This window comes from Oculina patagonica, chromosome 13 (assembly GCF_052425735.1).
Source record: "Oculina patagonica isolate OP01 chromosome 13, crgOcupat, whole genome shotgun sequence".
NCBI lineage: Eukaryota > Metazoa > Cnidaria > Anthozoa > Scleractinia > Oculinidae > Oculina > Oculina patagonica.
Window position 1 is genome coordinate 186,610 of NC_135770.1, and position 13,982 is coordinate 200,591.

Consider the following 13,982-nt stretch of genomic DNA (forward strand, 5'->3'; position numbering starts at 1 on the left):
CTTATATTTTGAAGACAACAAGATTTTACATAATTCACAAATTGGCTTTCTGCCTGAAAACCGCACTGCAGACCATGTTTTTACCTTACGAACCCTAATAGATAAATATGTCCACTACCACAAAGAGAAAATCTATGCTTGCTTCGTAGATTTCCGCAAAGCTTTCGACTCCGTTTGGCACGAGGGATTATTTTATAAGTTACTCAAAGTGAACATAGGAGGAAATTTTTACAATTTAATTAAAAGCCTTTACTGCAACTCTTCATGCTCAATAAGAGTCGGAGAAAACAAAACACGATCTTTCGCATACTCACGAGGTGTACGTCAAGGGTGTATCCTAAGCCCCCTTTTATTTAATCTCTATATAAATAATTTGCCATATTTATTTGAAAACACTCTATCTGATCCATTTGTACTTCCAAATGGAACAAAAATAAACTCCCTGTTGTACGCAGATGATTTGATTATACTATCAAGATCCAAAGTTGGATTGCAGAACTGTTTAAACGTCCTTTCGTCCTATTGCGAAACGTGGATGCTAAAAATCAATCCAAAGAAAACAAAAATAATGATATTTCAAAAACGCCAAAGAAAGTCCATTGACATCAGCTATAGGCACTGAATCAATTGAAATTGTTCAAGAATACACGTATTTAGGAACACGTTTAACCCCAACGGGAAACTTTACTCTTGCACTCGAACACTTAAAAGAAAAAGCGATGCATGCCTTTTTTAGTATACGAAAACACTCAACCCTTAAGTGTGCATCCAAGAGAGGACCAGGCAACAGGTGATACAGCTCAAATCACCGATTTCGCCCAAACTTAGCATAAATGTTGGGTATGGCAAGCTATTCACTGTGGCAAAACATTAGCTCAAAATATTTTATTCCCTTGGAGTTATGGCTCCTTCTACAAAATTGGCCATTTTTCACTAATTTATGCATATTTAATTAGCTGACTTTGAATGACCAATTCCACAACAAAAAAAGACTTCTGAAAATAAAATTCACTGCATTATATTCTGTGTTTATAAGGCTTTAAGTACAATAATTTACTTCAACCGTCCGATTTGATTTCTTCTCCTCAAACAGACTTTTGGAAGGTACACATTTCGTACTTCTGGAAATAGCCTTCAATTAGTGCCAAATATCTCCCATGAGCAACAACTTATATACATTATTCTTACATGGGTAATGAAATCCATCATTTAACTTCACAAAAATGGCACAAAATGTTTGGGGACCAATATATTTTATTCGTACTGAGGAACTAAACACACGTGACTTAACGATTTCTTGCTATTTCATCAAAATTCACCGAAACACAGAAGCCATTTATTTACTCAATTTGGCACAAAAGTGGTACAAAATAGCTAATCAAGCAAACATCTATCGATAACAATCAAAATATTGGCGAAGAAAAGGCACCTAGGGCATTTTTCGGAGCACTTTCAGAGCCATATAAGCTTCTTAATTCGGCAATGTTGTGATAGCAAATGTAAATACAACAGCGAAAGATTTTCTTCACAAGCTCGTTCAATCCAACATCTAGGCACATCAAAGTTAAGAAACAAGAAAGTAATGCTACATACATGCCACTTATCGACACTTAGATGCTTTCTTCTGAAGATTTTGTTCTTCTTGCTGTATCTCGATCTCAGTTGACATGTGTACTGTTGCTTTGAGGCGCGCTGAACTCAGCCAATCCATCGTGGTTCATACTTCGTGAAAGGTATAAACAGGTTGTCAATAAAGTCATTCAAAGAGCTGTTCAAAGTTCACGGAGGGACAGTTCTCTCAGTCAGTTTACATGATATAAATTTAACTGGAAATAAACAGCCGCTATCCCCCGCCATCTTGGATTTATATTGAGCCTGCCGTTTCAGTCAGCGGTACGGCCAGTTCACGTGTCCTCACGCGCGACAACACGCGTGTGACCACGCGTGTTCATAGATATATTTGCTTTTCCTCCGCGAATGTTCGTTTTCATCAGAGTAAGTACCGTATTTATTCGATTAAGCGCCCTGAGCGCTAATTATATTTTTGGACCTTGAGAGTTATGTCAAAATAAAGCACTAATCATATCATATTTTCCTAAAAGTAAACATTTTTAATCAATTTTAGAAATAAGAACCTGTTAAGAACCTGTGGGCGCTTATTATTTTTTCCTACCTTCAAGGTAGGCGCTTATTCGATTTGCTAGGTGGGCGCTTATTCGAGGTTGGGCACTTAATCGAATAAATACGGGTAGTCTCTGAAATGTCGGAAACCATTAAAAATCAGCCAGTTCTTTCATCTTATATCAGGTTAAAGCGAAGATGCTCATTGTTTTTTGTTGTTTCTGTGTTTTTTCGGAGGTAAGGGAGGGGGCGAGTGTGGACATTCGACGAAATGGCGGTTGTCAGGTTGTTAGCATGGCCTGTGTCCATCTGTTCCTTCTGTTTAACTCTTTAGCTGCTAAAGTCGACTTTTGTCGACATTTGGAGGAGCAGTCAATGAACCACTTGTGACGTCATTAATTTGATAGTCAGCAGATTCTAGTGATAAGCATCTGATAGAGCTAGGTTTGACCTTTTCAAATAACTATTCATTTTGCGTATCGGTCGTATCCTGACAGAGCTAATCGAGAAAAAGTTAATCACTTTTAGGTGCAAAATCGGTGCTTAAACAGGCCAAAACACCTGTAAAAGATCGAGGTCCTCTTTTCAGGGTTTACCAATGTTTTAATCAAAACTTTTTTGGTCTAAAGGAAGGACGGATACACTAGAAAGAAGTGGAAATAACAAAGCCGAGAAGAACGAAAGGAAAAGGAGCAATAACAAAACAATGGAAACGATTTCCATGCAATAAATAATAAATAAATAAATAAAATGTCTTTATTGCGCTTATTAAAATACATAACAAACGTTACATGTTAAAATCGCTTAAATTATATTATATTATTAAATAGCCAGATTATACTTGAACCTTAATCTATTAAAAAAAACTATTTTTAAAACGTTCTGTATTAATCCTCGGAAGTTGACTCGCTTGTGATCTTAGCCTCTTGGATGACTCTTTGACTTCCGGCAAAAGGGCATACAATGGATGGTCAACATTGCTCTTGATCTTGGTGAACAATCTGCGATCACACTGTTCTAAAAGATCGTAAATATTAATTAACTCAGAAGTGTAACGTCGCTTATAGCACCTTTTTAGAAAGCATTGTATAGTGTTTAAATCAGCCTGGCTAGTTCTGTAGACTGGAAGTGCGTACGTAATCTTTGTCAGAACAATAGCCTTAAAGAGATGATTTATCTCTACCTGCGTGTATCCATCTTTTCTTAGTGATCTTAAAATGTACAGACACTTGTTAGCTTCTCCAAGTATTCTCTTAACATGAGATGAAAACTTACAGTCGTTCTGTAGTGTAACACCTAATAAAGTAAGACCGTCATTCTGTTCTATGCCACACAGAGAGGGAAAATTAGTTGCAATCTTCATCAAAATCTTGCTGCATTGTGGAAAAGTGCTTTTTAAGCAAAGTTAAGGGAAATTCAGGATCATAGCACCAAAAATTTAGTTTAACGGTAAAAAACCCGGTTTTTAGAGAAACTTAGCACTGAAAGGGTTAAATAGTCTTCCTGTTACATTAATTTTTGGCAGCTTGGAGACTGAATCTGTACCTTCTCTCCTTTTTAAGATCCCACAAAGTTCTTCATTAGGTAGAGGAATTTAATCAAAGCATGTAATCGTTATGTGCGGCATTAATAACTTTTTTCCCCAGGGGAAGGGAATTTGAACAACCAATAACTAAAAAATACAAATGTCTGGGAAGTGACTGGGAGACGTTGACATTTTGATTTCATCGTTACATATACGTGTTCTAGGTTCACCGTTGTCCTGCATGACGATCGTTGAGCAGAAAAATTCTGGAACTCTTTTACTGAACAGTAATTTTTCCGGAAACTCCGTTCGGATTGCACGGGTTTCCCAGTTCTAGCGTTCTAGTCTCTTTTGCATCAGGTCTCCCACCAGCGAAAAGAAATAACAGGAAACTGAACTACAAATGAGCATTGCAGTACACACATCAAGCTGCAGCGGAGGAAATTTTTTTTGCTAAGACAAATTGAAAATATTGTCATGTAAATAACAAACGAAATCTACTTACCATGACAAAAACGAACATTCGCGGAGGAAAAGCAAATATATCTATGAACACGCGTGGTCACACGCGTGTGGTCGCGCGTGAGGACACGTGAACTGGCCGTACCGCTGACTGAAACGGCAGGCTCAATATAAATCCAAGATGGCGGGGGATAGCGGCTGTTTATTTCCAGTTAAATTTATATCATGTAAACTGACTGAGAGAACTGTCCCTCCGTGAACTTTGAACAGCTCTTTGAATGACTTTATTGACAACCTGTTTATACCTTTCACGAAGTATGAACCACGATGGATTGGCTGAGTTCAGCGCGCCTCAAAGCAACAGTACACATGTCAACTGAGATCGAAGTACAGCAAGAAGAACAAAATCTTCAGAAGAAAGCATCTAAGTGTCGATAAGTGGCATGTATGTAGCATTACTTTCTTGTTTCTTAACTTTGATGTGCCTAGATGTTGGATTAAGCGAGCTTGTGAAGAAAATCTTTCGCTGTTGTATTTACATTTGCTATCACAACATTGCCGAATTAAGAAGCTTATATGGCTCTGAAAGTGCTCCGAAAAATGCCCTAGGTGCCTTTTCTTCGCCAATATTTTGATTGTTATCGATAGATGTATGCTTCATTAGCTATTTTGTACCACTTTTGTGCCAAATTGAGTAAATAAATGGCTTCTGTGTTTCGGTGAATTTTGATGAAATAGCAAGAAAACGTTAAGTCACGTGTGTTTAGTTCCTCAGTACGAATAAAATATATTGGTCCCCAAACATTTTGTGCCATTTTTGTGAAGTTAAATGATGGATTTCATTACCCATGTAAGAATAATGTATATAAGTTGTTGCTCATGGGAGATATTTGGCACTAATTGAAGGCTATTTCCAGAAGTACGAAATGTGTACCTTCCAAAAGTCTGTTTGAGGAGAAGAAATCAAATCGGACGGTTGAAGTAAATTATTGTACTTAAAGCCTTATAAACACAGAATATAATGCAGTGAATTTTATTTTCAGAAGTCTTTTTTTGTTGTGGAATTGGTCATTCAAAGTCAGCTAATTAAATATGCATAAATTAGTGAAAAATGGCCAATTTTGCAAAAGGAGCCATAACTCCAAGGGAATAAAATATTTTGAGCTAATGTTTTGCCACAGTGAATAGCTCACCATACCCAACATTTATGCTAAGTTTGGGCGAAATCGGTGATTTGAGCTGTATCACCTATTGCCTGTTTCTGCCCTGTTCTCTCATGGACGCACTGTTAATAGACTTAGACCTAATACTGCATCCCAAATTTTTGACACAATGATATTTCCTATCTTAAGCTACAACAGTGAGATATGGGGGATGTACATGAAACAGAATTTTAAAACTTGGGATAGTTCCCCAATAGAAAAAATTCATCTCAAATTTTGTAAACGGTACTTAGAAGTAAACAATAAGGCCTCGAACATAGCTTGTAGAGCGGAACTTGGAAGATTACCTTTAATTATCCCAATTAACCAGAGAATTATGAAATACTTTGTCTATCTAAACAAGAAAGACAACGACTCAATTGTCAAACAATCTTTTCTTATGTCAAAGAACTTACACTCTATCAACAACTCCGGATTTTATTCCAATTTTTTGAATTTAATAGAACACTACCATCTCCCCAATTTCGACCCGGAATCTTTAGATAATTATAGAATTAAACGATACACAACCAATATGAAAGAGAAATATATATCTTTCTGGCGACATAGCCTAGAACACTCAAGGAAATTAGAATTTTTTAAAGTTTTTAAAAATGAATACGTTGCATCTGATTATTTACAACAGTTAAGATATTTTACTGAAAGAAAAAATCTTGTGAAATTTAAATTAAGTAATCACAAACTTATGATTGAACTGGGTAGATATCAGACTGACCATATACCCAGAGCAAATAGATTATGTCCATTGTGCAAGTCAAATCAAGTAGAAAACGAAACACATTTCTTATTAGATTGTAGCAAATACTCTTCCCAAAGGCGGACATTCTTAAAACGAATCAATGAGATAGTACCTGACTTTGAAAGGAAAACAACCTCAGAAAACATTAAACTTCTTATGAACTCTAATGATTATCATGTTAATAAGCTAGTTATGAAGTTTATTTCTTTATGTATGAATTTACGTGATGCACTGTTATTATCAGGTGAAAGCGATGTAACTTAATCAAGTTTTAGTATGATATAATAGGATCGTTTTGTTACTTTTAGTTTAGATATGCTTTTGCAACACTGTAAACGGTAACGGTCATGCAAATAAAGCAATTTATTACTATTACTATTACTATTACTTGCTACTGCTACTACTACTACTACTACTACTACTACTGCTGCTGCTGCTGCTGCTACTGTTACTGCTACTGCTACTGCTACTGCTACTGCTACTACTACTACTACTACTACTACTGCTGCTGCTACTACTACTACTACTACTACTACTACTACTACTACTACTGCTGCTGCTGCTACTACTACTACTACTACTACTACTACTACTGCTACTGCTGCTACTGCTACTGCTACTGCTACTGCTACTGCTACTGCTACTGCTACTACTACTACTACTACTGCTGCTGCTACTACTACTACTACTACTACTACTACTACTACTACTGCTGCTGCTGCTGCTGCTACTACTACTACTACTACTGCTGCTGCTGCTACTACTACTACTACTACTACTACTGCTACTGCTGCCACTGCCACTGCCACTGCCACTGCCACTGCCACTGCCACCGCCACCGCCACTGCCACTGCCACTGCTATTGCTACTGCCACTGCCACTGCCACCGCTGCCACCGCCACTGCCACCGCCACCGCCACCGCCACCGCCACTGCCGCTGCTGCCACTGCCACTGCCACCGCCACCGCCACCGCCACCGCCACCGCCACCGCCACCGCCACCGCCAGCACTGCCACCGCCACTGCCACCGCCGCCACCGCCATTGCCACTGCCACCGCTACTACTACTACTACTACTACTACTACTACTACTACTGCCACTGCTACTACCACTACTACTACCACTGCGGCAGCAGCCGCCGCTGCTGCTGCTGCCACCGCTACTGCCACCGCAGCAGCTGCCACCGCCACTGCCACTGCTACCAGCCACCAGCCACTGCCACTGCTACTGCTACTACTACTACTACTACCACCACCACCACCAGCTGCTGCTGCTGCTGCTGCTACTACCACTACTACCACCACCACCACCACTGCTACTGCTGCTACTGCTACTGCCACTGCTACTACTACTACTACTGCTGCTGCCACCACCACCACCACCACCACTGCTGCTGCTGCTGCTGCTGCTACTACTACTACTACCACCACCACCACTGCTGCTGCTGCTGCTACTACTACTACTACTACTACCACCACCAGCACTGCCGCCGCTGCCACTGCCACTGCCACTGCCACCGCCACTGCCACTGCCACTGCCACTGCCACCGCTGCTACTGCCACTGCTACTGCTACTGCTACTGCTACTGCTACTGCTACTGCTACTGCTACTGCTACTGCTGCTACTGCTACTGCTACTGCTACTGCTACTGCTGCTACTGCTACTGCTGCTGCTGCTGCTGCTGCTGCTGCTGCTGCTACTGCTACTGCTACTGCTACTGCTACTGCTACTGCTACTGCTACTGCTACTGCTACTGCTACTGCTACTGCTACTGCTACTGCTATTGCTACTGCTACTGCTACTAATGATAATAATATTACAATTGAAAATATTGGTTTCCTGCTCCGGATACATAGTTAAAAGCACGGCAAAAAAAACCTCATTCATCATCAATTTTCTGAAATGGGGAATTAATGAAAAATTCAACATTACACCGACGTTTTCCGCTTTCTGAAAACGGATGGCAAATTTACTGTTCACCCTCGGTAAACGCAAGGAAAACATGACGTTTGTCGATTGTTTTCCTTCCCCAGGGAAACGCTAGTGAATAACTTGTTTTCCTGACTGTTCCGCTACAGTTTTCCCGAGCACGCAAACCCTTGATTTTCCAAGCGTTTTCCCTAACAATAACTAGCGGAAAACGCAAGGAAAACATGACGTTTGTCGATTGTTTTCCTTCCCCAGGGAAACGCTAGTGAATAACTTGTTTTCCTGACTGTTCCGCTACAGTTTTCCCGAGCACGCAAACGCTGGATTTTCCAAGCGTTTTCCCGAACAATGACTAGCGGTGAACGCTATAAAAACATGATGTTTGCCGATTGTTCTCCTGCGTCAGGGAAACGATAGTGAATAGCCTGTTTTCCCAAATGTTTTGCTGTAGTTTTCCTGAGCGCTGGAACGCTGTATTTTCCAAGGGTTTTCCCAAAGAATTTTTAACGGCGAACGTAATGAAAACATCACGTTTGCCGATTGTTTTCCTGCCAGGAATACGCAAGTGAATAGCCTGTTTCCCTGAATGTTTTCCTTTAGTTTTCCTGAGCACTCGAGCGCTGCATTCTCCAAGCGTTTTCCCAAAGAATTTATAACAGTGAACGCCATGATAAATAGCTTGTTTGGCGCGCGTGACGTCTTCCGAGGCGGCACTCGGACGCTTTCTGAACGATAGTGAGAACGATTAAAGCTGTAAAAACATTACAAACTAAATCAAGTTACTGACCTAAAACGTAACGGAGAAATAAAACTATGTTTCGGCTACATTTAAAGCGAAATCCAAGTTGACGTGATCGCGTGATATTATATCACGTTCCGTAATATGTTTCCGGAACGTCTGGTCATGCTTCAGTCACATTAATATTTATGTAAGCGGTTTTTCGATGTTATTTGTCTCCGTTACGTTCCTGCAAATGGATTAACATTTTTTTCATCTTTAAAAAAAGCACGCAAAAAAGTTCTCTCCAGTACGGGCGTTTTCCATGGGCAGGCAAACGTATTAGCTCGCGATCGAGTAGATTCGCCGCCCGTGTTGGATGATGGCGGAAAGAGGTTCGGAACCCAGGAAAAGCGCATGCAGCCTTAAAAACATCCTGTACTGGACAAAAACACACATTTCCTTATTTCTAAAACCTGACGGAAACAAAGAACTCTATGTTTCCGTTACGTTAACGTGCTGCAGAAACGTGACGTTTATAATTAGCGGTTTTTCTGTACACTGATTCCCAATTTAAGTCGGTTTGGACATTTGAGACCGTTTGGTCATTTGATTAAGTTGGGTAGTTTGGCCGCTAACTCCGGTGAATACGTTGTTTTACAGTCGGAAAATACCAATGAACAGAAGGAAAACACTATGTTTACCATGCGTTAACCGAGCGGTTTACGTCGGTAAATACTTCATTAACCAGCATTTGCCGCGAAGGAAAACTACCGGATTATGGAACGAATACTGGAATTCACCGACGAGAAAACACGCGGAGAACCACGGATTTTCCAAATGGAAAACTCTGGTAAACGAAAGTAAATTGCCGCCTTTTCCATTAATTTAACCTTCATTTTCCGTACGGTGAACGCTAGTTTTTTTGCCGTGAAGGGTTTAAAATGTTTTCAAACTCGGAGCGCAAATAAAATTTAAAAGCGTGAAATATTTCGTCTGATATCATCCAGACTTCATCAGTCACTGAGGTGGTGCTTTTTAAGATGAATGTTAAGAAGACATTTCACTACCTCGGGGGAGTTAAAATTCTGTCATAAATTGGAGCTAATTCAAATCCAGTGTCTCTATTTAACAAAGGTTTTCTGAGTTTTATCTCAATGGCCTCTTTTACCCGGCGTTTAAAGGTGTTGATTTCGGTGGCTAACACTTTTGTCTTGCTTGTGTCTACCGAGTGGCCCTCCAGTCGACAATGTTCATGAATGGCTGACGAGTTCCTCGACTGATGTTCTTTCATTCTGGTTTCCAGTAAACGGGACGTTTCGCCAACGTACTCCTTGTTGCACTGTTCGCATTGAACCTGGTACACAGTTCCGCATTTCTTTAGATTGGACGTTTTGTCCTTAACATGTACCAATTGCGACCTCAGGGAATTTACGGGTTTATGAATAAGTGTGACCTCGTGTGACTTAAACGCTCTTTGAAGGCGTTCAGAAATTCCTTTGATGTATGGCGCTGAAGAGTAGATTTTCTTCTCGTTTTCGGGTTCTTTCGTTCCAGACTTGGAATGCGGTATTGTTAGCATCCAATCTGGGTAGTTGTTTACTTTCAAAGCTTGTTTCACGTGTTGGGCTTCTCTTGTTTTGTCCTCGTCCTCGGTAACCAAGGTCTGGGCTCGCAGCATCAGGGTGTTAACTACAGCTCTTTTGTGTTGAAGATAATAATATTGTTTTCATGGGCACATGTAATTTTTCTGTTTCTAATCACGTGATACGAGGATAATAATAATAATAATAATAATAATAATAATAATAATAATAATAATAATAATAATAATAATAAACGAATATTTTTAACAGGATTAACCCATCAGTACTTGAGAGTACTGTAATCTTAAGGGTCTTGTAAGATTTTAAAAATTTAAAAAGGTAAAAAGGTTTAAAAATGTTAAAACTACAATGGTCAAAAACATATAAAAGCTTATGAATGATAACCTTCTGTATTCCCGTGTAAGGATTCTTCGAATTCTTAAGGTGGTGTTCAAGGAACTACTTTACATCCGGCTACTTGGTGTAGCAGATTGAACATGGAGGTTCTGTTTGAAGTGTTGACTGGTTGAACAGTAGGCCAGTAGAATCTTGATAAGCTCCAACCACCAATCTTTTCCTTCCGCTTGGCCATTCCGGCATTCTTAACCATAAGGGTGTATTGCGATACCGATTTCATTCAAATAATTTTCCATCTACCACCACTGAAGAAGGGCTATAAGCCTGAAACGTTTGGTTCTATCAGTTTAAACGGAATGTTTAGCACTCAACATACCTTTTAATGCCATGATTCCTAATTCTTCTAATCCCACGTTAAATTAGCATTTAAAAAAGTTTGAGTTCAAATACATGTAAGCTTCAACAAACAGAAGCATTTAACTTTAAAACTAGACCTTGTTGACCAGTGTGATAATAGGATTTTTGACCTGAGAAAGTCCTTTTTAAAAACCTGAGAGAAAACTCCACTTCTGGGGAACCACGCTTGCTACGGGAGTCCAGGATCTGTTACAGGAATATTATCATCGAAGACCAACTAGAACAGGCAGACTTGGGTCCAACATACAGTTTAATCCAACAAACATAACCAAAGAATATTTTACAAAGCACTTCCATTTACAGGGAAAAACGGGATTACATCATATAATTTAAAAGTCTTAACTAACATTAGATCATGCGTTTCAGAAAGCAGGATTGGCTTAAGCGGAATTTAACTCTTACAACATTAATAACTTACAAAGCAGTGCAGGTAGATAACAGTTATACAAAAGGCTAGTGCGGGTTCCGTTACACTTGAACGCTAATTACAGTTATGATCTTCAACAAAACAACAGGTGACTGCTACGGTTAATGAACTGGAACATTAACCTGCTATTTCAAAACCAAAACAATAACTTCTATGTTGGAATTTTCCATGTTTTTATCAGCGAATGCGAATAAATAAAATCAAACTAAATCATCGTAATTTCTCTCCTCACACCAGACGTTTATCTGAAGTGGCATATATTTGGGGCCTGGCCACCAGTCAAGAAGATATCATAGTTAAACGCGTTCTGACTGTACAATAGACCACAATAAAAACAGAAATTTTATTTTCTCATCACGTTTTTATTAAAATATTGTGTTTTCCTTGCACAGACATCAATGAATGCAAAGAAACACCAGACATTTGTCCTCGTTATGCTATTTGTACAAATACAAATGGTTCATATGAATGCAACTGCAAGGAAGGTTATTACAACACAAGTGATGGATGTCAAGATATCGATGAATGCAAAACAACACCAGACATCTGTTCTGGCCGTCGTGTTATTTGCAAAAACACAAATGGTTCATATGAATGCAACTGTGAGGAAGGTTATGAAAACAAAAGTGGTATATGTGAAGATATCGATGAATGCAACAATGGTGCTCACAACTGTGATGAAACAACCACACAATGTCAAAACCTAGAAGGAGCCTTCCACTGCCCGTGTCGAACAGGTTTCATCAAGACTCAAGATAAATGTGTTGGTTAGTGTTTTACAATTGTTTTACTATTTTTCCCGAAAATGCACAACAAAATGTGGCTATAACTCATATATAGCATAAAAGTCCCGGAATGTGCACAGAAAGCGCGGTAATGTAGCCTCATGGGTCTGCCATGTCTGCAGAGGGCTTGATATTTATCTTATTACTGTGTTCTGTTAGAGATGATGGACATCTCCAAAAAAATGTGGAAATGAGCGAGTTAAAGTGACTTGAGCTTTTCAGAGCTAGAAAAAGGTGTTGAAAAGGAAGTGGACAAATGTGCAATTTTGTCTAATCTGAGTAAGTTTTTAAGTGATTGTTTGCCGTTTACTCAATTTGAAAGTTGTATTTCAAACATCGTGTATAACAATAGCATTCATATCCTTGGCTTGGTATTCTGAGTGTTGCATGGTTTGGGGAGGTGGGGGGGGGGGGGGGGGTGAGGACAGAGATACTGTGCTACAAGGTGTTTGCCAATATTGGCCGTTTTTATACTAGAGACGCGTTACCCGTCTAGACGAGCTTCGGCAAAAATTTTGTTGCTCGTCTGGTTATGCGTCTTTAGTATAAAGACCGGCACAAGACGCGTTACGCGACTAGACGAGCTTCTTTTCGTTATCCGTCTTTTAAGGCGCGTTTCGAAAAGTAGCTCGTCTAGACGGGTAACTCGTCTTATGCCCGTCTTTATACTGGAAACGCATAACCAGACGAGCAACAAAACTTTTGCCGAAGCTCGTCCAGACGGGTAACGCGTCTCTAGTATAAAAACGGCCATTGTTCTATCAGTGCTAAAAAATATTTCCAATATACTTCCCACTGGGTTAATTGCCATGATTCTTTTTGTTTTCTTTAGATATCGATGAATGCAAACAAGATCCTGACGTTTGCAGCGATAAACGTGCCACCTGCAAAAACACTATAGGCTCTTTTGAGTGCATTTGTGAGAAGACAGGATATGAATACAATAGCGAAGCTCATAATTGTTCTGACACTGATGAGTGCGTGGATAAGCCGTGTGGTGATGATAAAAACATGAAGTGTAAGAACTCTCAAGGCAGTTACAGCTGTGACTGTGAACCACAATACAGAAAGGATGGAAATGTCTGCAAAGGTGAGGGTTTTACTGGTTAATCTTTCACACTAGGAAAGAGAAGGCTTTGTTAGTAACGTATTCCCATGTATACACGAGCATTTTTACGCTGTTTCAAAACAGACTATCCCCACGAATTTAAGGCTGAGGGTAAGTTATCGTATATTAACCATCAACGGTTAGGGTAAAGTTATAAATTATGGGGTTATTGGTAGGGTTTAGCCAATGCTTTGAAAACAATTACCGTTCTTATTCGATTAAGCGCCCAACCTCGAATAAGCGCCCACCCTGTAGGTAGGAAAAGTTTATAAACGCCCAGCCTCGAATAAGCGCCCACCCCCACCCCCCTATAATGAGGGCACAAGAGGAATTTTGATTATTGTTGAAGTTGAGATTAAAATTGATTAAGTGCTACCAGTTTCTGGTGCTACTAAGAGACTATCCCGAAGACCGAGTATTTTTTAGTTTTTTTTTAATGAAACTTTCAATGAACATTTAAAATTCAGCTTTCGTACATCTTCACGTTTAGTTATTATACATTGTTTTCTTGCAAAAAATAAACGTACTACTTGCCGAAAATTGTGAAAATATAATAAGCGCCCAGCCTCGAATAAGCGCCCATCC

At 39.6% G+C, this 13,982-nt stretch overlaps 1 protein-coding gene across 2 annotated transcripts in view; it reads left to right on the forward strand.

Moving 5' to 3' along the window:
• LOC144634374 (uncharacterized) overlaps window positions 1-13,982 on the forward strand; it is a 48,055-nt gene that overhangs the window by 27,089 nt on the left and 6,984 nt on the right. For both annotated transcript variants that reach the window (XM_078493324.1, XM_078493323.1), the window contains exons 6-7: window positions 11,897-12,271; window positions 13,122-13,379. In XM_078493324.1, the coding sequence (XP_078349450.1) occupies window positions 11,897-12,271; window positions 13,122-13,379 (633 nt within the window). The remainder of the gene's footprint in view (window positions 1-11,896; window positions 12,272-13,121; window positions 13,380-13,982) is intronic.